Genomic DNA, 23,992 nt, shown 5'->3' with positions numbered 1-23,992 from the left:
TTTAAATTGTGTCTTCTGAGTTCCTGAGAAGGTGGGCAGGATTTAAGGGCTCACCTTCTGCTTGACATTGGGGGTATTAAAAAAAAAAAAAAAGTAAGTATAATTTGGGACTTGAAGGTGCCTAACATTGCTAAAGGAACGAATGACAACTTGGGAGTCAAACTTGGGAGTCGGCCGGGGCTGGGTTCCCTTTCCTATCCTGCCGGGGAAAAAGACTGTGACCTTGGCAAAGTTTCTTAACCTCTCAGTTCTCCAGCTACATCATCTTTTAAATACAGATGGATTGTAAAAATGAGAAATGTATATAAGAAACATACTGTTACTGCCAGATTCATTCTACTCAGTAAATGTTTAAGTGAACTGAATAAACTGATAATTCCCTGTGCAGATTAAGTAGCAGCTGGTGCAAAACAGAACACCAGTACCACTTCCTACCTGTTGTTGGATACTTAAAATAGAGATGTTTAATGAGTTTTGAGAGCATTTGTGACTTTTTAGTCTGTGGTGGCAAAATTGCATGAAACTTGGTCCAAATTGAGGAGAACTATGTGCAACTAACTGCTCTCTCCCTCATCTCTTCTGAGCACGAAGAAGCCAGTACTCCACCTTAATCACAGTGGTCCTGTCTGGTGCCTCTAATGCCATAATGAGGATGTCCACGTTCAGAGAGAGGACAGTCAGGGGAGATGTGTGAGGCAATGGGAAACTATGCGGAAGACCCAGGTTCAAAGTATAAGCTCTGATGAGTCAACTCAGGAAATTGTAAGAGATGCACTTGGCTCAAGAGCAGAAGAGCTAGATGTCAATTCATGGTCAAGGTGCTGAAGAAACCTGAAAACAGTGGGAAATTGCAGAGCAGAATTGCAGAGAGAGTGGTACCTTTACTTCCTGACCAATTTATTTGATGTTCCAGGATAGGGAAGTGGTGCTTCATCACATGGCTGGGGATGTCCTTCTCACAATTTTAAAGTTGAGAAGCTATATGTAGATGCATATTGATATTGAAAAGAAAAACTGAAAAAAAGTAAAGAAAAACTGATGTGAAGGGAGCAAAGAGATGGGCTGAATAGATTGGTTCCTGAGGAAAAGGTTATAAGCTATAGTCTCTATACAATTAAATATGAGGCTCTGAGAACTTTCAAAAGGAGAAACTATTAGTGAAGTATGGTGGCTAGTTTCATCCAAGAAGATTTTTCTTGGAATGATGGGATGAAGAAAACTCTTAATTTCCACTTAACTGAGCTGTAGACTGGGTGCTTTACATGTTATCTGGTTTGGTCTTTATAGCGGTCTTAGGATGCAGGTAGTATTACCTCCAATTTGTAGATTTAAAAAACTTGAGACTTGGAGGTTAAGTTCTTTGTCCAAGGTCACACATAAGTGGTTAAAGAATGGAATCCGACATGCCTGATTGTAAGTGGCCTCCTCAAATGAGTGGTTAATGTCTTAATGTTATTGGCAGAAATTTGCAGTGATGGTGCTAATACCCATCTTAGTGGTAATGGTGTTTTATCGATAAAGATGAGTCTTGTAGCAGTTTTTCCTGCTGATTCCTAAATAATCAAGATAGCCAAGGTGGGATGGAACAGAATTCTTTCGTTACTATAGGAACCATTGACCCTGGGTGGAGGGCATGGTTGTAGTACAGGAGATCCCTGTCCTATGAGTTGCAAGGTGCAGGTAGAAAACTTTGGCATGTGGGTGTAAAGCACTGCTCATTACTTGCTACCTACAATGCCAGGTTCTCAGTCATTGTGGGTCCAGCCCCTCCTGTTAAGCAACAGGAGGTAGGCTACTCACACCCTCTTTTCTGTGGGTTGTGGTTCAAACATACTCATTTTAGCGCTTCACATAACTCAACTCATATAAGGCCTTGGGCACAAAAGCTATTTAAGGAGGAGAGGCCTGAAGGGTATGAGAGGGTTGTGTACCTATTTTAGATCTGGGTGTTGTGGGGTTCTGTCAGGGTCTTTGGTCAGGCTATTGATCTGCTTTAGCTGCGGTGCTCAGTAAATGTGGTCCTAAGGCTGTTGGTTTCTCTTCTAGCTGGTTCTAGTGAGCCCTACATCAGAGCAGTATGACAGCCTGCTTCGGCAAATGTGGGAGAGGATGGACGAGGGATGCGGAGAGACCATATATGTCATTGGGCAGGGATCAGGTGAGCATAGTTTTCCTTTCACTTTATTTAAAAAAAAAATGATTTAGAGCACATTTTCCCTCTTTTATCAACATTTCCTGTTCATATATCTCAGTTGCAGTGATCTTTAGTGTCTGCAGAACTGTTTGGGAGGACATCGAAGTACAAAGTGATGTTCATTCCCACCTTAGTGGTCATAATATGCTTGACTTTAAAGATTCACTTTCCAAGAGGTTTTACAGATGCTTCTTTTCTACCTTCAGTACTCTCCATTTGTGTGAGGGGAGATGAAGCACAAAGCAAGGGAACTTCTTGTCCGAGGTGATAGAGTAAGTCACGGTTAGGTCTAGAATTAAGCCTTCCCTAAGCAGCTCTAGGTCTTTCCCTCCAGTCCCAGTTTACAGGCCCCATTGCCTCTTATTCCCTGCTTGGCAGAGAACCTCTCTCATCTTCTTGATGTCAGTAAGAAAAGGACACCCAGAAACTCCTCTCTACAGCAAGGCCATCTTGCCCTGGACCACACTGACCACTCAGTAGCGATAGCTGTGACAATGGAAGTCCTCTTTTCTCCCCGTGAAATCCCATCAGACATGTAGGCTTGTTGCCATTCTGGAAGGGACGTGCTATAGGTCTCAAACCCTTATTCCATTGTAATGGGGCTCATTCTTTTTGAGGAAGGCAGCCTACGTGACAGAATCCCTGATTATATTTTCAGCTTTTTTCCTGTGGTCATTCTTAGTTTATACTCTCAGTATGAAGCCTGCTTACCCTCGTCTTCGTTATGACATATTTTTGCTGAAATGGCAGCTGGGCTTGTTTAGCAATTATGAATTTAGCCTGTACCAGAACTTGTCTCTTCGTCTTTGCAGGAAGTCTGAGTAGGGATGCATCATTAAAGGAACAATTCTCTTTTGTAAATGTAGGTTTTGTAAAGGCAGGTAATAATTCTTTTGCAATCCTGTTTAAAATAGAGGAAATCTCAAAATTGGTCTTTAACTGTATTTGGCACATATCTATTAAGTATCTTCTGAAGTCTTGATACTGTTGCAAAGCACTTTTGGATACTTAAAATCTAGTCTCTGTCCCCAGAAGGAAAGATAGCGTATACACAGTTAACCTCAGTAGAAAACAATATCTGGAAATGCTACAGGAGTGACACAGGAAAGAAGGGTTTGATCTCCAAATACTGCTCTGTCTTCCTTTGAAATGTTTCTCATGTCTGTCCTTTCCTTTCCATCTTCACTGTCACCTACCCAGTTTCAGGTCTTATCACTTTAAAGAAGGCATGGTCAGAGAGATAAGCAACCCAAGAGGTTGCATGTCAAGAATGAGAGGAAGGAGTTCCCGTTGTGGTTCAGTGGAAACAAACCCAACCAGTATCCATGAGGACGCAGGTTCGATCCCTGGCCTCACTCAGTGGGTTAAGGATCCAGCATTGCCCTGAGCTGTGGTGTAGGTTGCAGACGTGGTTTAGATATGGTATGGCTGTGGCTGTGGTGTAGGCCAGCAGCTGCAGCTCCCACTCGACCCTTAGCCTGGGAACTTCCATATGACCCACCTGTGGCCCTAAAAAAAATAAAGCAGAAAACAAAAACAGGAAAGAGAGGGAACTGGCCAGCATTATCAAGTGTTGCAATATGGAGTCAGATTCAGAAAAATCCATTCCATTTGGTGACTAGGGGATCATTGGTAGCCTTTTGAAAGCTTTTGTGCACATTTAGCTTGTTGTAATTGGATGAACCACTCAAAGGTCACTTCAGGTTTGTAGAATTGAAGAGACTACATATAGATCAGTTTTAACAAGTGTTGGGACTGTTCTTTGAAGACCCAGATTCTTAAAGCCCCTTCTCTCCCCTTATTCTTTAATGTGGACTGTTACCATAACCTGATGGCTCACAGCTAATTAACCCTCCCAGGACAAAGCTTAAGAAGATGTCAGATGTTAATTAACACATATTTTACACACCCAAGCATTGTCTTTGCTCTACCAGTCAGATGCAATTAGATTTATAGTGACTCCTTCCTGCAGGAATTCTGAAGAGGTAGAAAGAGATTGTAACCAGCTAAACAAGTTGAACATCAAAGAGAGGACTAAACCAGATGCAAGGCCCCCAGGGAGCAGCATCATCACTTACTTCCTGTGTGTGCTTGGCGCTTCCCCTGTCTTTAGCACGTTCTTCATCTGTAAGATGGAGCTAACGATACCTGCACCCCCACCTCAGAGAAGTTTTGTGTAGATAAATTATACTTTTAAAAAATTCTAAGCAGAGCGGAGGAATATGCTCTTTAAATATACATTCTTAAATTAAGGTTGATATTTTAAAAGGAGGCAGTGTGACCTAGTAGTTAGTTCAGGGTCTGGAACCTGTCAGGTCTGAGTTTGCCTACTGGTTCTTTTCTTTGTCTTAAAATGGAGATAATAATAGAATTTAGCCCCTGGTGTCATGGTGAAGATTAACACTTGGCATATAGTAAGCACTGTATAAATGTTAGCTAGTATTAGTAATTGCACTGGTAGTTTTTTAAAGGTTCCAGTATGTAGTCGACTCACCATGAGATTCCTTTTTTTTTTTTCTCTGCTTTTTAGGGCCACATTTGTGGGGTATGCAGGTTCCCAGGCTAGGGGTCAAATTGGCACTACAGTTGCCGGACTGTGCCGACAGAATCCGAGCTGTTTCTGCAACCTACACCACAGCTCATGGCAACATCTGATTCTTAACCCACTGAGTGAGGCCAGGGATCAGAACCCGCCTCCTCATGGATACTAATTGGGTTCTCTACCGCTGAGCCACAACAGGAACTCCTACCACAAGATTTATTTCAAAAAGAACTTTGTTCATTCCTCAAATATTAAATCATGATTTTCTGAGAACCGGGTAAAGTATAAAAAGTTCAGAGAACATGGGAAGAATGTTTTTGTGGGAGGGTCAGAAATGGCTTAAAAGCCCTTTCCAAAGGAGGAGGTGCCTCCGGAATGAACTCTTGAATGAATTCTAAAGGATGAGTAGGAGTTTTCCAGGTAAACGGAGGCAGTAGTAAGTGAGCAGAGAAAGCCACGTGCACAAAGGCATGGAGGCGCTGGCAATTGTGGAGTATTTGGTGGATCAGACATGATTCAGTAAAGTGGGGATGTAGTGTATGAGGTTGGAAGTGTCAGGAGGGGAGACTGGACAGGTAGTCAGGGCCCAGATCTGAGAGTCTTGAATGCCACACCAAAGCGTCTAGACTTCTGTCCTAAAGTTTGGGGAGACCTCACAGCACATTGAGCAGGAGAATACATATAGGAAAGGTAAGTCGGGGGGCATGACTGAAGTCTGATTAGGTTCCTGCATGGCTAATTATGAGCCCTTTGTTTCCACTCCTGCAGAGTGAGGGGTTCAGGGGTGTGCTGGAGAAGGGTAATGTGACTGAGGCATTTTCGGGGAGCTCTAAATGGATAAGGTGATACTGGTGATTGTCCCCTAGGGTGAGACAGGTCCTGAAAGCATTGCTTTTCACTGTACCAGAAGCAGGAAAGGTTGGATAGAATTTGGCAAGAATGGGAGTTCCCGTCGTGTCTCGGTGGTTAACAAATCCGACTAGGAACCATGAGGTTGCGGGTTCGATCCCTGGCCTTGCTCATTGGGTTAAGGATCCAGCGTTGCCGTGAGCTGTGGTGTAGGTCACAGACGGGGCTCGGATCCTGTGTTGCTGTGGCTCTGGCGTAGGCCAGTGGCTATAGCTCCGATTAGACCCCTAGCCTGGGAACCTCCATATGTCTGCAGGAGCGGCCTAAGAAATGGCAAAAAAGGCAAAATAATAATAATAATTTGGCAAGAATGGCAGGGCTAGCGGGCCTGCTCTTAGAAACACGTCCAACAAGTCTTCCTCTAACTCAGATTTGTAGCGCTCCGTTGGCCATTCATTTAGAAACTCCTCAAGCCAACTGCTCCCTCTTTGTTCATTTGTTTTGCATTTTACAAACATTTGAAGGGGAGTTCCCATCATGGTGCAGTGGTCAGCAAATCTGACTAGGAACCATGAAGTTGCAGGTTCGATCCCTGGCCTTGCTCAGTGGGTTAAGGATCCAGCGTTGACGTGAGCTGTGGTGTGGGTCGCAGATGCAGCTCGGATCCTGCGTTGCTGTGGCTCTGGAGTAGGCTGGTGACTACAGCTCTGATTAGACCCCTAGCCTGGGAACCTCCATATGCCAAGGGAGCGGCTCAAGAAAAGACAAAAAAAAAAAAAAAAAAAAAAAAAAAAAAATTTGAGGACTTGGTATAAGAAAGGCACCCCTGATGGAGCATCCAGGAATGTCTGAGATGTGGGCCTTCCTTGTCCTCAAGATGCTTATGTAGAGTAGGGGAGGACAGGCATTCAAAACACCATTTCATGGTGAATTTCATAAGGGAGCCGTTTGAGCAGAATCTTGACAAGTGGAGATATGCTGATTAACTTTCTAGAAAACACATGAGCAAAGGTATAGATCTGGAAAAGTGCAGAGAACATGGGAGAATGGTGACTGGGCCACCTGCACAGGAACAAAACTTAGAAGAGAAGAATGGAGGAGGGGTGGAATAAATGTTGGAAGCCTCTAAGGAGCTGGAACTGAACACTGCTGGGCCCTCAAAGGCTTTGCCTCTGAAGTGACAGCGTCAGAGCTGTGCTTTGCTTAGGAACTTGAGCTTGTGCATCTATGCAGGAAGGGTTGGAGGAAATAGATACTGGATTTGCTCAGACCAGTTAGGACTCTCTTGTGGCAGTTCAGGTAGAATAAGGGCCCGAATCAGGCTGATGGCATTGGATTGGCAAAAAGGAGAGCAGGGACAAGGAAGGGGGCAAGATATAAAGCTAGGAGTTCCTGGCGTGGCACAGTGGAAACATAATCCGACTAGGAACAACGAGGTTGCGAGTTCGACCCCTGGCCTTGCTCAGTGGATAAAGGATCTGGCGTTGCCATTAGCTGTGGTGTAGGTCGCAGACGCAGCTTGGATCTGGCGTTGCTGTTGCTGTGGCGTAGACCTGCAGCAACAGCTCTGATTAGACCCCTAGCCTGGGAATCTCCACATCCCTCGGGTGCGGCCCTGAAAAGACAAAAAAGATACAAAGCTAGAAGCAACAGGACTAGAGTGGTAAGTGTTAAATTTGGGTGACTGGAAGGAGGAGTTGTCAGCAGAAATAGGGAAGGCAGGAGGAGAAGCTGATCTGGCACTGAGGAGGCCTGGCCAGAGGAAGAGGCTCTAGGTTTAGAATCAACTCACGGGTTGCCTGCCTCCCACCAGCTCTGAGGCTTCTCTGGGTTCTGTTTACCCCACTGTTAAATGGGAACAGTAATGCCCAACTCATGGGGTTGTAGTAAGGAATAAAATGCTTTATTAATGGCGTTAGTTTTAGCGCTGTTGTTTAACAAGGGAGTAGATGGGGCTTTGGGAAGAGGGCTAGATTTGACTGTTTTTGTAGTTTTCAAAATGACAGTTGAAGCCATAGAATGAGATGGCCAGTGGGGATATTTCAAGGATAGAGAAGAGGGCCACTGACTGACTACTGATAAAGACTGGCATTTGGGGACAGGAGCAGGAAGAGCCAGCGGAGGAGACAGAAGGAGGAACCAGAGGGCAGGGAGGTGAATCAGAAGAAGTCTGGTTATAGGCAAGCTGGGTCAGGGGGAAGTGCTTCAAGAAACAAAGGGTCAGTGGCCAACAGTGTCGACTCTGCAGGGGTCAAGGAAAGGGCATTGGATGAGTAGATAGAAGGCCATAGAAGACTTGAAAACCAGGCTTTCTTGGAGTCATCAGGTTAGTGAGAGGTGTTGAGGAAATACAGTCAACAAGTGTCAGTTACCCTGGATATGCTTTGAGAAGACAGTAGCTCAGCAGATAGGCAAGGGCAAGGGGAGAGGGGTCAGGTCTCCCTTTCATCGTTTAGGAATGACTTGAGCTTGTTTGTAAGGGGAGACGTGGAGGGGGTGACAGAAGGTGCTGTGTGCTTTGGGGGTGAGCCCAGGGAAGGAGCAGGGGTGCACTCAGACAGCCTGGAGGACAAGCTGAGGGAGTTACTGTGGGAATTAAATAGGACACCATGTGGAAAGCATCTGACCAGGATTGTCGTGCGGTAGGCACTCAAGACATTATTGGTTGATTGGTCTGTCCTCCCTCATCCTAAGCTCGGACTCATTCTTTTCCAGCTACTTGCTGGACATTTCACTTGAGCCACCTCAGTTAAAAGTCTGTCCCTAAAATCATTCTTGAATTCTCTCCCCATTTTCCTTTGTCTCCTGTCCTCATTATCTCTTGCCTAGATTATTAGAATTACTTCCTAAATGGGCTCGCCACTTCTGGTCTCTTGCTTTCTGGTGCACACTTTGTGTTGCTGCCCAAAAGATCTCTCTCCCCCACAGCGTTCTGGTCAGGTTACTCCTCTGTGTAACCCCCAAGACTTCCCACCCTGGTACACATGTGTCTTGCCGCTGCATGATGTCCGTCTCCTCTGGTGTGGTCTCCTGCCACTTGACATCCGGCTCCCCAACACACTGAGCTGCTTACTGGTCCCTGAATGCGCCATGAGCTGCCATGCTCCATGCTTTGCCCCACTGCTTAAAATGCCTTTCCTCCTTCCTTTGCTGGCCCAGTTTTCATGCTTAGAGACCCAGCTTGGAGTCAGCGCCCTGCAAAGCTGTCCTCAGCTTCCCCAGGCAATGCTCGTTGCTCACGCTTTATGTTCTCTTTGTGCAGTTCTGTAGTACAGCACTCAAGCTATATTGCAGTTAATTTCCTGTCTTTCTCTCTCTCTGGGCTGTGAGTTCACTAAGGGGAACTGTATGCCCAGTACCCAGCATGAGACTTGGCCTAAAACCTAGGAGAGTCTCAGTGAGTGAATTAATCAGTAGCTCTGCTAACGGGGAAACTATATTATTTACTGACACTACATGTGCTGCAGTTTTTGAAGTATCAGTTCCAGAGAGCCATGTTCTACTCCAGTGCCCATGGTGGGACCTCGGTTGGGGTGGTTAACTGGATGGCATGTTGGCAGACTGACATCTGGGCTCTTATCACCAGACGGGACCGAGTACGGGCTGAGCGAAGCTGACATGGAAGCCTCCTACGCCACAGTGAAGAGCATGGCGGAGCAGATAGAGGCTGATGTCATCCTCCTGCGGGAACGGCAAGAAGCTGGGGGCCGCGTGCGTGATTACCTGGTCCGGAAACGAGTAGGAGACAATGACTTCCTGGAAGTCAGGTGAGGGGGGCCTCAAAACAGTTCAGGGGTCTCTTGCAGCATGACCTTGGGGTCTGGGGCTTCACAGAGAATGGTGATTGAGCCTTCAACACCATATTATTAATAGCGTGTCAGCTTCACCTTTTTCACTTCCACAGACATCAGTAGCTCCATTCTCTATTTCTGCACTTCCTCATCCCTAAGTGTTTCCATTTGGGAAGAGTAGGAGAGAGGCCAGCCGGACATCCTGTGCTATTTTGTTGGGGGCATTTGCTTTCCCACGGCCTGGAGGCTAGAAACCAAGGTGATGAAGGAGAGCGTTTATGCCACTCTCGGCTCTCGGGCTCCTGTCTGGCAACTTTGGGGAAGCTAGTGGACGTTTAGGGAGAAAGTCATTGTGGGAGCTCAATTCCTCCTGAATAACTCCCTGGATACAGCTCCAGGAACATTCCCAGTGTGCACACTCCCAGTGAATAGAAGGAGCGGTGAGCTGGAGAGGCTCGGGGGTGAGCCTGTCCTAACACATCCAGTTGCTGGGGTTCACTTCACTCACCCACCAGCTCTCGCACAAATGTATGGGTTTGTGTACCTACAGGGTAGCAGTAGTGGGCAACGTGGATGCCGGCAAAAGCACACTTCTGGGGGTCCTGACGCATGGGGAGCTGGACAATGGCCGAGGCTTTGCCCGCCAGAAACTCTTCCGCCACAAACATGAAATCGAATCTGGTCGCACCAGCAGTGTGGGCAACGACATTCTAGGCTTTGACAGTGAAGGCAACGTGGTGAACAAGCCAGACAGCCATGGTGGCAGCCTGGAGTGGACAAAGATCTGTGAGAAGTCCACGAAGGTGATTACCTTCATCGACTTGGCTGGCCACGAGAAGTACCTGAAGACCACCGTCTTTGGCATGACGGGCCACTTGCCTGACTTCTGCATGCTCATGGTGAGAGAAGTACGGCTGCGGAGGGGAGGCTTCAGCAGGGGGGCTCTTGGGCTGTGGCTAGATGCAAGTGTTTGAAATTGTTCTGAGATGGGGCCTTTTGATTTAGGACTTTGACACTGGGTAAGGATGACGCGTTTTGCTGGGGTGCCCGGTCTTCTGAGCTCCACAGTCTTCTCAAGGGGTATATCTTGATCTTTCTCCTAGGTTAGGCCAGGAAGAGATCCTCTAAGCAGAAACCACAGTGCCATTTGCAGACCTCTCTTGTGTTTGGAGAGGCATGGAGGAGGGGTTCTCCTGGGGCGTTCTTACCTTCAGAAGTGTTTCCTCCCAGGGTTGGGCTACTTTGAGGCGATACCAGGTAGCACCCTCAGAGATAGGGAGGCCTGGGGAAGAGGAGGCCATGCAGATAGCCAGTGAGGGGCCTGAGAGGTGACCTCTTCTGAAGCCTGGAACCAGTGTCAGGCCAGCCCCACAGCTACTCGTCAGGAGGCTTCTGTATGCCTGGCACGGTGCCAGGCTTGAAGATAGAGCAGTGACCAGGCCGTCCTCAGCCCACGTAGAGCTTATAGTCTGGTGGGAATAGATTTTTAAGCAGCTCAACATGTAGATGAACTGAAAAGGGAAGGGAGCAGAAGCTTCTGCGTGGAATCATGTTGCGAAGCTTGCATTTGGATCCCTTTGATCTTCCTCGCCAGTGAGTAGGTGTCTGTGGGGCCCACAGCCTTGTGCAACTTGGCCTTGGTCACAACTTCGCAGCTTTCACGGAAAGCACAAGTGAGCAAGTTTTCCCTTGGCAGATCCTTCTCAAAGCCCTTCCCCGTTTCCCAGTTCCTCCAGCTGCCTGAATTAATAAACTATAGTAAATGCAAGCATCTGTTCAGAGCAAACTTGATCTAATTGCCCCACAAACACAGGTTCTTAGGCAAATTCTCCCCAAACCGGAGAGTAGAGAGAGGCAGAACACTCTTGTTGGCTCTCTGCCCAAGGTTCTTGGGATCTCGGTGTGACTTCATCTCCTGTGTCTCTAAGCATTGTAAGAGCCCCTTACTGACTTTGACTGGCAGAGAAAGCTGCTCTACAAGAAGGGATTTCAATGGAAGAGCCATGGGGTGTATTTGGGGCCGTCGTTGGGTTGATAGTAAGAAGGGTATAAAAATCAGTTTAAAATAAGCATTTTTCTGACAGCTACAGTGATCAAGGCCAATTAATGGAAACTAACTTTACCCCTGATGAAATGTTATGTATTACCTGACTTTTAGGCCATGAACTAAATAAATACTAAAAATTTCTGTAGAAGACAATGAATACTTCAGTCATGGTGATCAATTTTCAGGAAGAAAACCCAAAAACTGAAAATATAGAGGTGACAGCATTCTCTTATCCTGGTTGGGAAGAAGAGAAGCAAGTCTGAGTTGGTTAGAAAAGGTGGCTGGAGAGGATGGGCAGAATGAGGAGGGAGAGGGGAGTTCCCATCGTGGTGCAGCGGAAACGAATCTGACTAGGAACCATGAGGTTGCAAGTTCGATCCCTGGCCTTGCTCGGTGGGTTAAGGATCCAGCATTGCCATGAGCTGTGGTGTAGGCTGCAGACACAGCTTGGATCCTGCACTGCTGTGGCTGTGACTGTGGCGTAGGCCGGTAGCTGTAGCTCCAATTAGACCCCTAGCCTGGGAACCTCCATATGCCGTGAGTATGGCCCTAAAAAGCAAAAAAAAAAAAAAAAAAAAAAAAAGGAGAGAGAATGAGGAGGGAGAGAGTGGGTCTTGGCGTAGGCAAAAGGGAACATGCCTGGGACATCTGAGCAGGTTGAGTGTGGTTCCCTGTGAACTGTGATGGTCCAACAAGAGCATTGCTTGGAAACACTCTGGTATATATAAAGCTCTATAGAAATATGTCTCGGCAGTTTTTATTTTGTTTGAATAAGCGATACATTCATGTGGTACAAAAATAAAAAGGCACCAAAGAGCTTACAGTGAAAAAAATCTCTCTTCCTCCTCTGTTCAGTGTCCCCCCAGAGGCAGCCAGTACTTCCAGTTTCTTACGTATCCTCCAGAGGTGTTTTGTAATCACACCGGCAAATGTGTATATGTTCTCTCCCTCCAATTTCAAACTTTCAGAAAAGTTGAAAGAGTGGTACAGCGAATACCATAAACCCACCACTTAGATTCAACCATCATTAACATATTGCCATATTTTATCTGTGTATGTGGTGGATGCACATGTGGGTTTTTGTGGGGTGTTTTGTTTTGCTTTTGTGGTTTTGGTTCGTTACTTTTTTCACTGAATTGTTTGAAAGAAGATTGCATACATTGTGACTCTTCACCCCTAATACTTCAGCGCACAACTCCTAAAAGTAAGAATTACCTCCTGTTACTGCAACTGAGAAGGTGACTAGAGTTCCTGAATATCATACAATATCTAGTCTGAAGTTATTTATTATCTCAGATGTTCCCCAGATGTCTTGCAGCTGCTTTTTTCAATGATCCAGTCATCACTGTTTATGGTAGCATCCTGTATACCACCTTGCTTTTTTTCCCTTAACATATCTTAGGGATTATCCCATATCCGTGGATAAGAGCTTCTTCTTCACTTGTGCTTGTGCTCTAATTTATTTAACCAGCCTTTATGATGATATTTAAAAACATTTATTGCTATAGGAAGGAGTAGTAACAGTAGTAATAGCTGCCATTGTTTGAATTCCTATTTCGTGCTAGTTGTGTGCTGGCCCTTTGACATATGTTTTCTCTTTTTTTTTTTTTTTTTTTTTTTTTTTTTTTTTTTTTTTTGTCTTTTTTGCTATTTCTTTGGGCCGCTCCCGTGGCATATGGAGGTTCCCAGGCTAGGGGTCAAATCGGAGCTGTAGCCACTGGCCTACGCCAGAGCCACAGCAACGCGGGATCCGAGCCGCGTCTGCAACCTACACCACAGCTCACGGCAACACCGGATCGTCAACCCACTGAGCAGGGACAGGGACCGAACCCTCAACCTCATGGTTCCTAGTCGGATTTGTTAACCACTGCGCCACGACAGGAACTCCCTGTTTTCTCATTTAAACATCAAGTGACCCTCTAAAGTGGATATTTTTGTCCTCCGATTTTACAGATGGGGAAACTGGGGACCAGGGATGTTAAACTGAATCCACTTTGATGACTTTAGACAGTCATTTTCCTAGACTGAGTTGTCTTTTTTATTGTTTCCAAGTCTCCTCAGATTTTGATAGCCCACATTCTTAAATTGGAGCTTCAAGCAATCTGTGTGTAGCTTTCATCTGCGGCCTTTTTTGTTCCTGGCCTAATACTGTGACCTCTGTGTCCTGTTCTGTTGGTGGCCTCAGGGGTGGGAATTCTCTCTTACCTGAGTCATCTTTGAGCTCCTCTGCCCACCCAGCCATAATCTGTCCCCCTTCTCCTGACAGCTCTTTCTATGTTGGGACAGGTGGGCAGCAATGCTGGCATCGTTGGGATGACCAAGGAGCACCTGGGCTTGGCATTGGCACTCAACGTGCCTGTCTTTGTGGTGGTCACCAAGATTGACATGTGCCCTGCTAACATCCTGCAAGGTAAGTGAAGCCAGCAGCAGTCTCTCTATTTGGGGCAGTCACCTGCCATGACTCCTCGGTGATCTGCTGCTTCCTCTCTGTTTGACCCTTGGTCTTTACACAGCCTACGGTTACTTCCTACTCCTCGTTCCTTCTGGTTCTGATCCCAGAGTCCTTGGGATCCCTAATCTGGCATCTCTTTTCAGATGGCTCCAGGCAGAAGGGGTTCGGTTTTGTGGAGACATTTGGGCAGGGAGTCGGATGATTACCTTTTACCACCCAGGGCTTCAAAACAGGGTCGCAAGACTAGGTTTTCATGCGTTTCTCCCCCATTGCTAAGGACGGAGAAGTATCCTTTTAGAGGGCCTCATAAGGGCTTCTGCAGATATCTAAATGTCCCAGGGGTCCTTTTGTCAGATGAATTTTTTTTCCAGGAAGCAGAGCAGTCTAGGAACAACACTGTCCTTCCCATGGACCCCCAAGTTACTTGCTTTTAGGATGTAGTTCTTCTAGAGACTCTGGAGAAACCTGACAGGTTTCAGACTGGTAACTTTAGCAGGCAGGGCCCATCTGTCCTCTCCTACTCTATCAAGCACTTACCCACTGAAAGTTTTGATCCTCCTTTTGCTTCTCCAGGCATGGTGGTGTTTAATGCTGTCCATCTGTCTGTCTCCTGCTTGCATCAGTAATGAATGAGTGGACCTGTCTTGCCCTGAAAGCCTGGCTAAAAAGAAAGCTGTGTCCCCCTAATTTTGTTCCATTTCACTCTTTAAGAAACCCTGAAGCTGTTACAGCGCTTGCTGAAGTCACCAGGCTGCCGGAAGATCCCTGTGTTGGTGCAGAGCAAGGATGATGTGATTGTTACAGCTTCTAACTTCAGCTCTGAGAGGTAAGGAGTAGGGAGCACTCACTTCTGGGAAGGCACAGAGATTGGTTGAAACAGAAGATTCTGCTCTCAGCAGTGTTGCTCAGGGGCTGTATCAGGCGACCCAGGTTTTGAGCTGCTGGCCTCACTCAGGTTGGAATCTCAGCTAAGACTTCAGCATCCTTATCTGCAAAATGGGAATAATATTACTTTCTCCATAGGGCTCCCATAAGTGTTGGAAATGATATGTGTAAAGCACTTAACACTGTGCCTGGCTGCTGTGGGATAGATATACAGCCATTTTTATTATAATTATCATTAGTCTTTTTATCTTGTTTCTCTCTCTCTCTCTCTCTTTTTTTTTTTTTTTTTTTTTGTCTTTTTAAGGCCACACCTGAAGCTTATGGAAATTCCCAGGCTAGGTGTCATTTCAGAGCTTCAGCTGCCAGCTTACACCACAGCCACAGCAATGAAGGATCTGAGCCACATTTGTGACCTACACTACAGCTCAGGGCAACGCCAGATCCTTAACCCACTGAATAGGGCCAGGGATGGAACCTGCTTCCTCATGGATACTAGTTGGGTTCTTAACCTGCTGAGCCACAATGGGACTCTTTTTTGTTTGTTTTGTTTCCTTGTTGTTTCTCAAAAGCTCTGTAATCACAGCTTAGTTTTGGCATTTACTCATTAGTGTGTGTTTTGATTCCATAAATATTTATTCATTGTTTGTTCTGTGATGGGCTTTTCACCTAAGCATTGAAGAGTCAGAATTTACTTGGAGGAGTTCCCGTTGTGGTTCATTGGTAGCAAACCTGACTAGCATCTGTGAGGATGCAGGTTCAATCCCTGTTCTTGTTCAGTGGGTTAAGTATCCGGCGTTGCCATGAGCTGTGGCATAGGCTTGCCGCTACACCTCTAATTGACCCCTAGCCTGGGAACTTCCATACACCAAAGATGCAACCCTTAAAAGAACAACAACAAAAAAAGAATTTACTTGGGCACAATCCTTGTCCTCAAGGTGGTTGGCTCCTTGGTCAAAGATAATCTCTTGATAATGGTAGTGAATTTGATTAACTCTGCCCCTTCTCCCAGAGTCTTGGGGCTGCTAACTGCAGGACCGGAGTGGCCTGACATTTTGGCCTGTGGCTGTGCCCTGACACTGTCTTCAGTGCCACTAGTTGGCCAGCAGAGAGAGTACAACTCAGCCAGCCCCATTTCAGTTCATTCATTTTGTCAAGTGCCTGTTCTGAGCTATCCCTTTTCTAGGAGCGGTGGGAAATATGTAATTCCTGATCTTGAGAGGTTTGATTAATTGTGGATGGGAGATACAGAGTCCATTGAGATAACTCTGATGGAAAATCAGATAGAGTCGCATGTACCAAAGACAAAAAAAGATCTCTGAAAGCTCAGAGGGAGTCAAGGGTGCCCACCTAGGAAGGGTTCCCTGGAAGAGACAGTGTTAGAAATGGGCCCTTAAAGGGTGGGAGCTGGGTAAGAGGAAGGAATTCAGGAGGATCAGAATGAACAAGTAGATGAGAACAAAGAAGTGCCAGACTTTTGGGAGAAGGGAGGATTTTCTGGTCAGGACAGAATACAGGAATTTGAGAGAAGTAAGCTGGCAGAGATGTTGGGAGGAGGGATTCCAGCTGCCCTCTCTGCAGCGGGAAATAGGTTAAGGATTTAAGCATGTGTGTGCTTTAGGGAGAAGAGGCAGGCATGAGCCTCGAGGTAGAGCACTTGTGTGGGGAGACAGAGAGGAGGGGCCAGATTTCAGAGACAAAACTGAGTAAGAGGAGAAGGCCTCCGGGCAGGTCTGGTCAGGAGTTGGGCTGGGCAGGGGGCCTGGGAGGCTATGAAGGGTAGCGGGACCCTTAGCAGCAGCAGCTGTTCCAGGAGTCCCCTCCCACTGCGCCTCGCCTGTCAGGCCGGAGCTGGCTGCTGAGCACCCTTCTCCATTCCCGTCCTTAGGATGTGCCCGATATTCCAGATCTCCAACGTTACAGGCGAGAACTTAGACCTGCTGAAGATGTTCCTCAACCTCCTCTCCCCTCGCACCAGCTACCGGGAGGAAGAGCCGGCTGAGTTTCAGATTGATGACACCTACTCTGTCCCAGTGAGTGGGTTCTGGTGAACCGGACAGGGCAGGCGGTGTAGCAGTGCTGCCTCCAGAGGTGTCGGGGTGGGTCCGTGGCGAGGATGGATTTACTGGGCCAGGTTCTTCTCTGCAGGGTGTGGGAACAGTGGTGTCAGGGACAACACTGAGGGGCCTGATCAAGCTGAATGACACACTGCTGCTGGGCCCGGATCCCTTGGGTAACTTCCTGTCCATTGCTGTCAAATCGATCCATCGCAAGCGCATGCCGGTCAAGGAGGTGCGGGGGGGCCAGACGGCCTCGTTCGCACTGAAGAAGGTGAGTGTTCGTAACACCCAAAGCTCCCCTCGGGCCCCGTGTTGGGCTGGGCCCTGGGCCATCTCCAGTCCTCACAGCTGCTCTACAAGGCAGGGGTGACTGACCTCACTCTTACAGATGATCAAACCGAGCCTCAGAGACCTTAGTGACTTGCCCAGGAGCACACCAGGACTTGAACCCTGGCCTGCTTGCCTCCTAAGCTATTCCTCTACCTAGTGTCTGACCAGGGTACCCTGAGCTCTGTGGTGAGGTCAGCTGAGAGCCTGCCTGCTGTGCAGAGGGTCCTTCTACCTGGGGCTGTTGGGGTCCAGCCAAATCCTCATGTCATTCAGCTTTCTGTCCCCTGGGGATTGGGCTGAGTGCTAGCCTCCTGGGTTACCCACCTTTTCCATCAACCAGACTAACCAGCCAAGTGGACTTGCCTTATACTTCCCAACAGTCATGTCGCCCCATTCCTTCCACTTAAATGCTTGCCTGCCTTTGCCCTCTCGCCACCCATGTAATTCTTACCCATTCTACAGGGCTTGACTGAAATGCCTCTTTTTGTATGAGGTCTTTCTTGACCTCCCAGTAGCAGTGTTGAGACTTCCCACATAGCACTAAAGTCTATCTTGGGCCCTCTGCTCCAGAAGGCCTGTGGTCCAGTGCAGTGAGAGGCCGAGGCCAAGTTGGGGTGGTCCCAGTTTGCGGAAGGCCTCCTGGTCCTCCATGACCAGGAGGTGAAGCCAGTGGCCGTTATTGTCCCTGAGGTCTAGGATTCCCTCTTTCTTTCAGATCAAGCGCTCATCCATCCGCAAGGGCATGGTGATGGTTTCTCCACGCTTGAATCCCCAAGCATCCTGGGAGTTTGAGGCCGAGATCCTCGTCCTCCACCACCCCACCACCATTAGCCCACGTTACCAGGCCATGGGTAGGTGTCTAAAGGCACTGCTAGCTGGAAGCCCCCTGTTCTGGCTCCCCTTACTATGTGCTCCAGCAACCCAAACCCCAAAGTTTCAGCCGCAACCAAGAATCAGGTTTCCGTCCTATTTAGTGATACTATCCTCTCTCTGTTCCACCTACGAGCTGTGGCTTGTGGTTTATTCATTCTTGCAAACACTAACCAAGTGCCAGCTCTATGCCAGCCTCTGGACACCCAGACCTGCCCTCAGAGACCTCACCCTCAGTCCTTCAGCAGACATCTACCAAGCACTGCTGTATGCCAGGTGCTAGGGACAAGGACAAGATGGGCAGGGATCCTGTTGTCAAGAAGCCTGAAGGCCAGAGAAGGCGTGCGTGCAAACAGGGTGCCCTGTGTTCAAGGACTAGGACAGTGGGTCCGGGGATGAGTGGGGGAAAAGTGGGAGTGTGGGAGGCAGGATCAGTCTAAGAGCAGGCCTCCAGCTCCCTTAGCCGCACTCGGCGCCCCAGAGGTCTTCAGCCTGCCATAGCACGAGTGTGGTTCGTGCTTTCACTCACAGCCTCCCCTGCCCCCAGGCCACTGGGCAGCTCAGGCCTCTCCTGACCTTCTGGCTCCTTTGGCAGTGCACTGTGGGAGCATCAGGCAGACGGCCACCATCCTGAGCATGGATAAAGACTGTCTGCGCACCGGGGACAAGGCCACCGTGCACTTCCGCTTCATCAAGACCCCCGAGTACCTGCACATAGACCAGCGGCTGGTGTTCCGGGAAGGCCGCACCAAGGCTGTGGGCACCATCACTAAGGTATGGCCAGGCAGACCACCTTGCCTTACTGCAGGAAGTACCAGGAGCTGCTCCAGTTCTAGACTGTGAGCATAGCACACTCTTCTTGAGAAGCCCCGTGGAATCTCCCTAGCTGCCAGGGGCAGAGGCAGCAGTTCCTACCTTGGGAGAGCTGGAACAGCACTGAGGTGCAGCCATCTGCTCTGCTCCCCTGAGACCTGTCCCTAGACCACTGGTTTTCCTGGGCTTTGGTGATGACCATGGAGGAGAGGAGGAGGGGTGAGGGATGGGAGAGCGTCCAGGCCGAGCCAGGGTTGGCCCCTGGGATGCTGGGCACAGATCCTGATGGCCTGGTTACAGCAGTGGTCCAGCTGGAGTGAGTGCTGGACAGCCAGGGGGCGGGGGGGGGCATGGGCTTGAGTGTTGGTGTCCTGGAGCCCACCTTATGCCCTCTGCAGACTTCAGCGTGCCCTTGATAGACTGGTTTGACCCCAGCTTCATACAGCTTGTCTGAGATCTTGGAATCAGTCTCCGGCTGGCTTTTCCTCCAGAATGGCTTTTCTTAGGCCCATCTGTGATGACCCGAGGACTGAGTGTGTGCTGCCAGGAGGGGATCACATCCTTGAAGGTCCCCTCGCCTCAGACCGGCTGAGGGGTTGGCAGAAGCTGCTAGCATATGCTGTAGTATCCTTGGGGATGCAGCTGAGCCTGTTCTCTGCTTTGTTTGATATTGAACTTGGGCCACAAAGGAAAGCTCCGGGTTGCTCCTTCCTGGGTGGTGCTCTTAAGATTTCTTATGGCCACACTCCACATGTTTCCAGCTCCTGAGACACTCCGTCTCTTCGGGAGGCCTGAGATTAAAATTTGCCCCAGACTCTTATTACAGGGGCAGCTAGGGATACAGTTGATGCTCTGTGAACTGGGCTGAGTGGGAGATGGCTGAGGGTCACAGATTGTCCCCTAGGAAAGGGAACAGGATGGAACCCTGCTGGGCTGGGCTGAGGCAAGTGAGATGTCAGTGCTGGCCATGGCAGCCCTGGGTGCTGGGTGGAGAGAACATCTCTCCATCCCACCACCCTGTCTTCACCCTCCTGCCCCCACCTCGCCCAAGACCAGCCGGCCGCAGAGTGAGAGGTCCCCGAGACACCAGAGGTGGGGCTGGAGCAGCTGAGCTCCATCACTGCCCGCAGCTCTGGTCTCATCCCCACCCCCTTGGCTCCCGCAGCTCCTCCAGACCACCAACAACTCCCCAATGAACTCCAAGCCCCAGCAGATTAAAATGCAGTCAACAAAAAAGGGTCCTCTGACCAAACGAGAAGAGGGGGGCTCCTCTGGAGGACCAGCAGTTGGGGCACCCCCACCTGGAGATGAAGCTTGCTCTCTCGGGGCTCCACAGCCAGCTGCATCCAGCAGTCTCCAGCCACAGGTGGGTGTGCTTCCTGGGCCAGTCCTGGGCCCCGCCATCCCAGGCCAGGGGCGGGGGGCGCGGCTGTGCAGGCGTCTCAGGAGAGCCCAGGCAGCCCCGGCGGGCCTGCCGTGTTGCGGAGCTCGCAGAAGGGTGTTTCCCTCAACTCCTGGCCCATAAGTGCAGTCCGGGTGGGAGTTTTTCTCTCTCAAGGCAGTGTTTTTCAGAGATGTGGCCTACATAAAATCAATGTAATGGCTCTTGACCAGCATTTCATTTTAATGAAGTAAAGTAGAAAATTGTTAGTTCCCTTGTCATGGTAACAGTGAGTGTTGTTTGTGAGAGGGCGAGTGATGTGTGCGCTGCGGCCCCAGAGTTCTGCAAGATGCTGCCTTAGTGGGTCCTCCTGGGCCCCTTCCCCAGTGTGACAGCTCCTGAGGGCTGGGTGGCCTGGGGCCTGTCAGTGCGGCTCTCTCCCAGTACCTCCCACCCTCCCGGTGCCCCTCACGTCACTCCTTTCCAGAGTCTCTTCTTCTGACTCCTCTGTTTTTTTTTGTTTGTTTGTTTGATTGTTTTGTTTTGGTTTTTAGTCTTTTTGCCTTTTCTTGAGCTGCTCCCGCGGCATATGGAAGTTCCCAGGCTAGGGGTCTAATCAGAGCTGTAGCCACCGGCCTACGCCAGAGCCACAGCAACACGGGATCTGAGCCGCGTCTGCGACCTACACCACAGCTCATGGCAACGCCGGATCCTTAACCCACTGAGCAAGGCCAGGGATCGAACCCGCAACCTCATGGTTCCCAGTCGGATTCGTTAACCTCTGTGCCACAACGGGAACTCCTGACTCCTCTTTGTTGAAGGAAGCTTCTGCCTGGACCTGTCCTTTCTGCTCTCCCTTCCCCTCCAGTCTTTCTCTGACTCCCTTCATTCCCTTTTTCTTTCTGCATGTCAGCAGCAGGAGATGTTGGCTTCTGCTCTCCTGTGCTTCTCTGAATGGCTCCCCTCGCACGTTGTCCCCTGTGACCCAGCGCCTGTAGGAAGGCAGGCTGCACCCCGGCTCCATCTGGCAGAGGCTCCAACACAGCAGATGCTGCCCAGGCTGGGCCGGGACCACCCTGCCCTGCCCCCCCGCAGCTCCTCTACCACGTCCTGCCCTGCTGCCCAGAGGCCAGCGCTTCTCAAGCCCCTTCTTCTCTCTTTCAGCCCAAGCCCAGCAGTGGGGGCCGACGGCGCGGGGGCCAGCGTCACAAGGTGAAGTCCCAGGGGGCCTGCATGACTCCCGCCAGTGGCTGCTGAGTCTCCCCCAGCCCACCTCCACCACCCAAGGGATCCTCGTGCCCTGGCCGCCGCTCCGCAAGATGGGCCAGAGCAACTCTGACCGCCACTCGCCCTCCCCCAGGCCGCAGCTGGAGCCTCGTCATTCCCCCACCCCCGTTTTCCAGGGGGGCTGTAATTTATAAGCTGAGGAAGGTGGCCAGACTTCTGGAGGACTGACCATCTCCCGTTCTCTTCCTCACCTTCTTCCTCCCTCACACCTTTTTTGTACATCTGGGCCCTTAGTTTTTATTCTTTTTATTATATCTCTCTCTCTACCTAGTGTGTGTGTGGTTGTGTGTGGCAGTGTGTGAGGTGCAGGAGTGCGGCCCGTCAGGGCCCTGGTGGTCTTTCTTCTCTGTGGCTGGGCTCCAGCCCCTAGGAGCTGGCTGTCCATCCATCCATCCGTCTGCGTGTCTCTGTGAGTACCTCTCGGGGCTGTCAGGAGCCCTAGAGCACGCCCCTTCCCTGTGCTCCCTCTCCTCTGCGCCGGAGCCCGGCGGGGGGCCCACTTCTGGGACCTGGGTGTTCAGCAGAGTGGAAAGCAGAGGGTCTCCTTTTCTTTCTCCCTCTTGTTCCCCTTAAGCCCCAAGCAGGAAATGCCGAAAGCTCTTAAGCTGTTACCTGTAGGTGTGCGGAGGGTGTTGGCGATTGGGTTGTAGGACCCTCCTAACTCTGGCCCTTGCCACTGACCCAAAGACAGCTGGTGGCTTCTTTTGCCTGGAGACAATCCTTTGTTTGCCTGGCTGGCTGGGTCGACACCTGCTCTGCTGATTCTGCCGAGTGGGCTCTCGCCCTCCTGCCCCAGGGCCGCCTCCTGCTTGGACTCTGACTCTGATTCTTGTTGGGCCTCGGGACCCTGATGACCGGGGCTGGGGTCCACCTGCTCAGGGTCATGCTCACCAGCACCTCCTGTTGGGGGCGGGGGGCGGGTGTTCCTCTGAGCCAGGCCAGAACTAGAACCCCTCCTTCCCCGCTGCACCCCGTCATATTGCCCCAGCATGGCTGCTACGGGCGCACAGCAGTGAAGGGCCTGAGCCCCAAATTTGTAAGCCCCTAATTGAGGCACAGGGAGGGCAGGTAGGAGGACTCTCCCAGGCCCAGCTCAGAGTATTAAGCCCTGTGGAAAAATCATTGCCTGGGGTGAAGGTGGCATTGCCCAGGCCAGAAGTGGCAACACGGGCCCCAAACCAGCCTAGTCTGAGCTGTGGACTAAGGCCCTCGTTTGGGCGGACTGCCGGGCAGAGATGTGCTCTTTCTCTCGCCTGGGCAGACACCTAGCTGGCCGGGTCCTTCCTCAGCCTCACCTCCCTTCTGTCTCAATCCTGCTTCTGGACTGCTGGTCTCCTCCTACCCTCTTCTAACTATTTCTAGTTACCACTGACTTGTGGCCATGGACCGACCAGACCAGCACACAAAATAAAAGTTTGTTCCAAGTTGACGGTGTCGTGTTCCCTGCCCAGCCCTCCAGGTGGAGGTGCTGCCACGGGGAACCCCGTTGCTCTGCCTGCCCTCGAGCCCCCGCTGCAGGGTCGGGCCGAGAGGAGCCCGGCTTCTCCTGTCAGGCGGGCCTGGCTTCAAAACCCAAGTTCCTTCACCAGCAGTGACAAAGGACAAGTTGCCAAGCTCTGAACCTCAGTTTCCTCATCCACAGCAAGAGGTACATAAATGCTTGTCTCTGTTGTCGTGAGGATGCAGTGGGAGGGCGTGTGTGCCCGGCATGTGGGAGGAACCTGGTGAATGGGGGCCACACTGCTCCCCAGCCCCCTGGCTCCTAAGGCCATGGCAGGGGCCGCAAGCTGGGGGACAGGCTCAAAAGGAGGAATGTGGCATCGACATGTCTCTGCCATGTGGCTGGGCTGTGCCAGGCATTTCCCTCGTTTGATGTTCTTTGATGTTCACAGCTCCCATCTGTGAGGGAGGTGGCAGTAGTTATGTTTTTCTGGTTAAGGAGACTGAAGCTTAGAGGAGCAGTGCCACCAGCCCCCAGCCGTTCCCAGTCACCTGCTCCAGCATGACCCCCAGCTTTTCCTGGTTCCTTTGTCGACTGGCTGTTTCCCTCTTGCTTTTTGACTGGTTCTGCTTACAGGGGCCGCTGCCCACTGGTGCCTTCGTAATAGGAGTTCTGGCAGCACCCCCTGCTCTCTGTCCCCGTGGTGGGTGCTGTGGAATGTGTGCTTCCACAGACCTGGGCCATGCGGGACCTCGGAACAGGCAGAACCGCATCTTGTTGGAACTCTCTTGCCCTCGTGAGCATAACCACTTTACATTCGGAGGCTGGGGCCTCCACTCTGGCCTCTGCCTTCAGACACTCAGGAGGTCGGTCTGGATCTCTGTGGTCACCAGGCCCACACCTACTAGCCAGGGGGCAGACTACAGCATTTTACTGTTAGCAGGGACTACAAAGGCCTCATGTGGGTGCCTCAGCCCTACCAAGTCTTTGGAATAAAACACCAGCCCTTTTGTAGTTGATGAAGAATAAAGTTGTTAATCCAATCATCTCAAA

General features: G+C 50.0%; 1 protein-coding gene across 9 annotated transcripts in view; it reads left to right on the top strand.

Annotated features, from left to right (window-relative positions):
- GTPBP1 (GTP binding protein 1) overlaps nt 1-23,992 on the top strand; it is a 27,864-nt gene extending 3,872 nt beyond the window's left edge. For 4 of the 9 annotated variants that reach the window (XM_013988196.2, XM_021091481.1, XM_013988197.2 and 1 more), the window contains 11 exons: nt 2,047-2,158; nt 9,172-9,352; nt 9,927-10,275; nt 13,710-13,833; nt 14,587-14,701; nt 16,646-16,790; nt 16,906-17,088; nt 17,863-17,998; nt 18,613-18,791; nt 19,996-20,196; nt 21,376-22,927. In XM_013988196.2, the coding sequence (XP_013843650.2) occupies nt 2,047-2,158; nt 9,172-9,352; nt 9,927-10,275; nt 13,710-13,833; nt 14,587-14,701; nt 16,646-16,790; nt 16,906-17,088; nt 17,863-17,998; nt 18,613-18,791; nt 19,996-20,196; nt 21,376-21,468 (1,818 nt within the window). In that variant the 3' untranslated portion in view covers nt 21,469-22,927. Of the gene's footprint in view, nt 1-2,046; nt 2,159-9,171; nt 9,353-9,926; nt 10,276-13,709; nt 13,834-14,586; nt 14,702-16,645; nt 16,791-16,905; nt 17,089-17,862; nt 17,999-18,612; nt 18,792-19,995; nt 20,197-21,375 lie in introns of all 9 variants that reach the window. The other 5 variants (XM_021091482.1, XM_005655491.3, XR_002343894.1 and 2 more) reach the window with 4 other exon arrangements.

The sequence above is a fragment of the Sus scrofa genome, chromosome 5, assembly GCF_000003025.6.
Source record: "Sus scrofa isolate TJ Tabasco breed Duroc chromosome 5, Sscrofa11.1, whole genome shotgun sequence".
Lineage (NCBI taxonomy): Eukaryota > Metazoa > Chordata > Mammalia > Artiodactyla > Suidae > Sus > Sus scrofa.
This window is presented reverse-complemented; position numbering and strand designations above follow the sequence as displayed.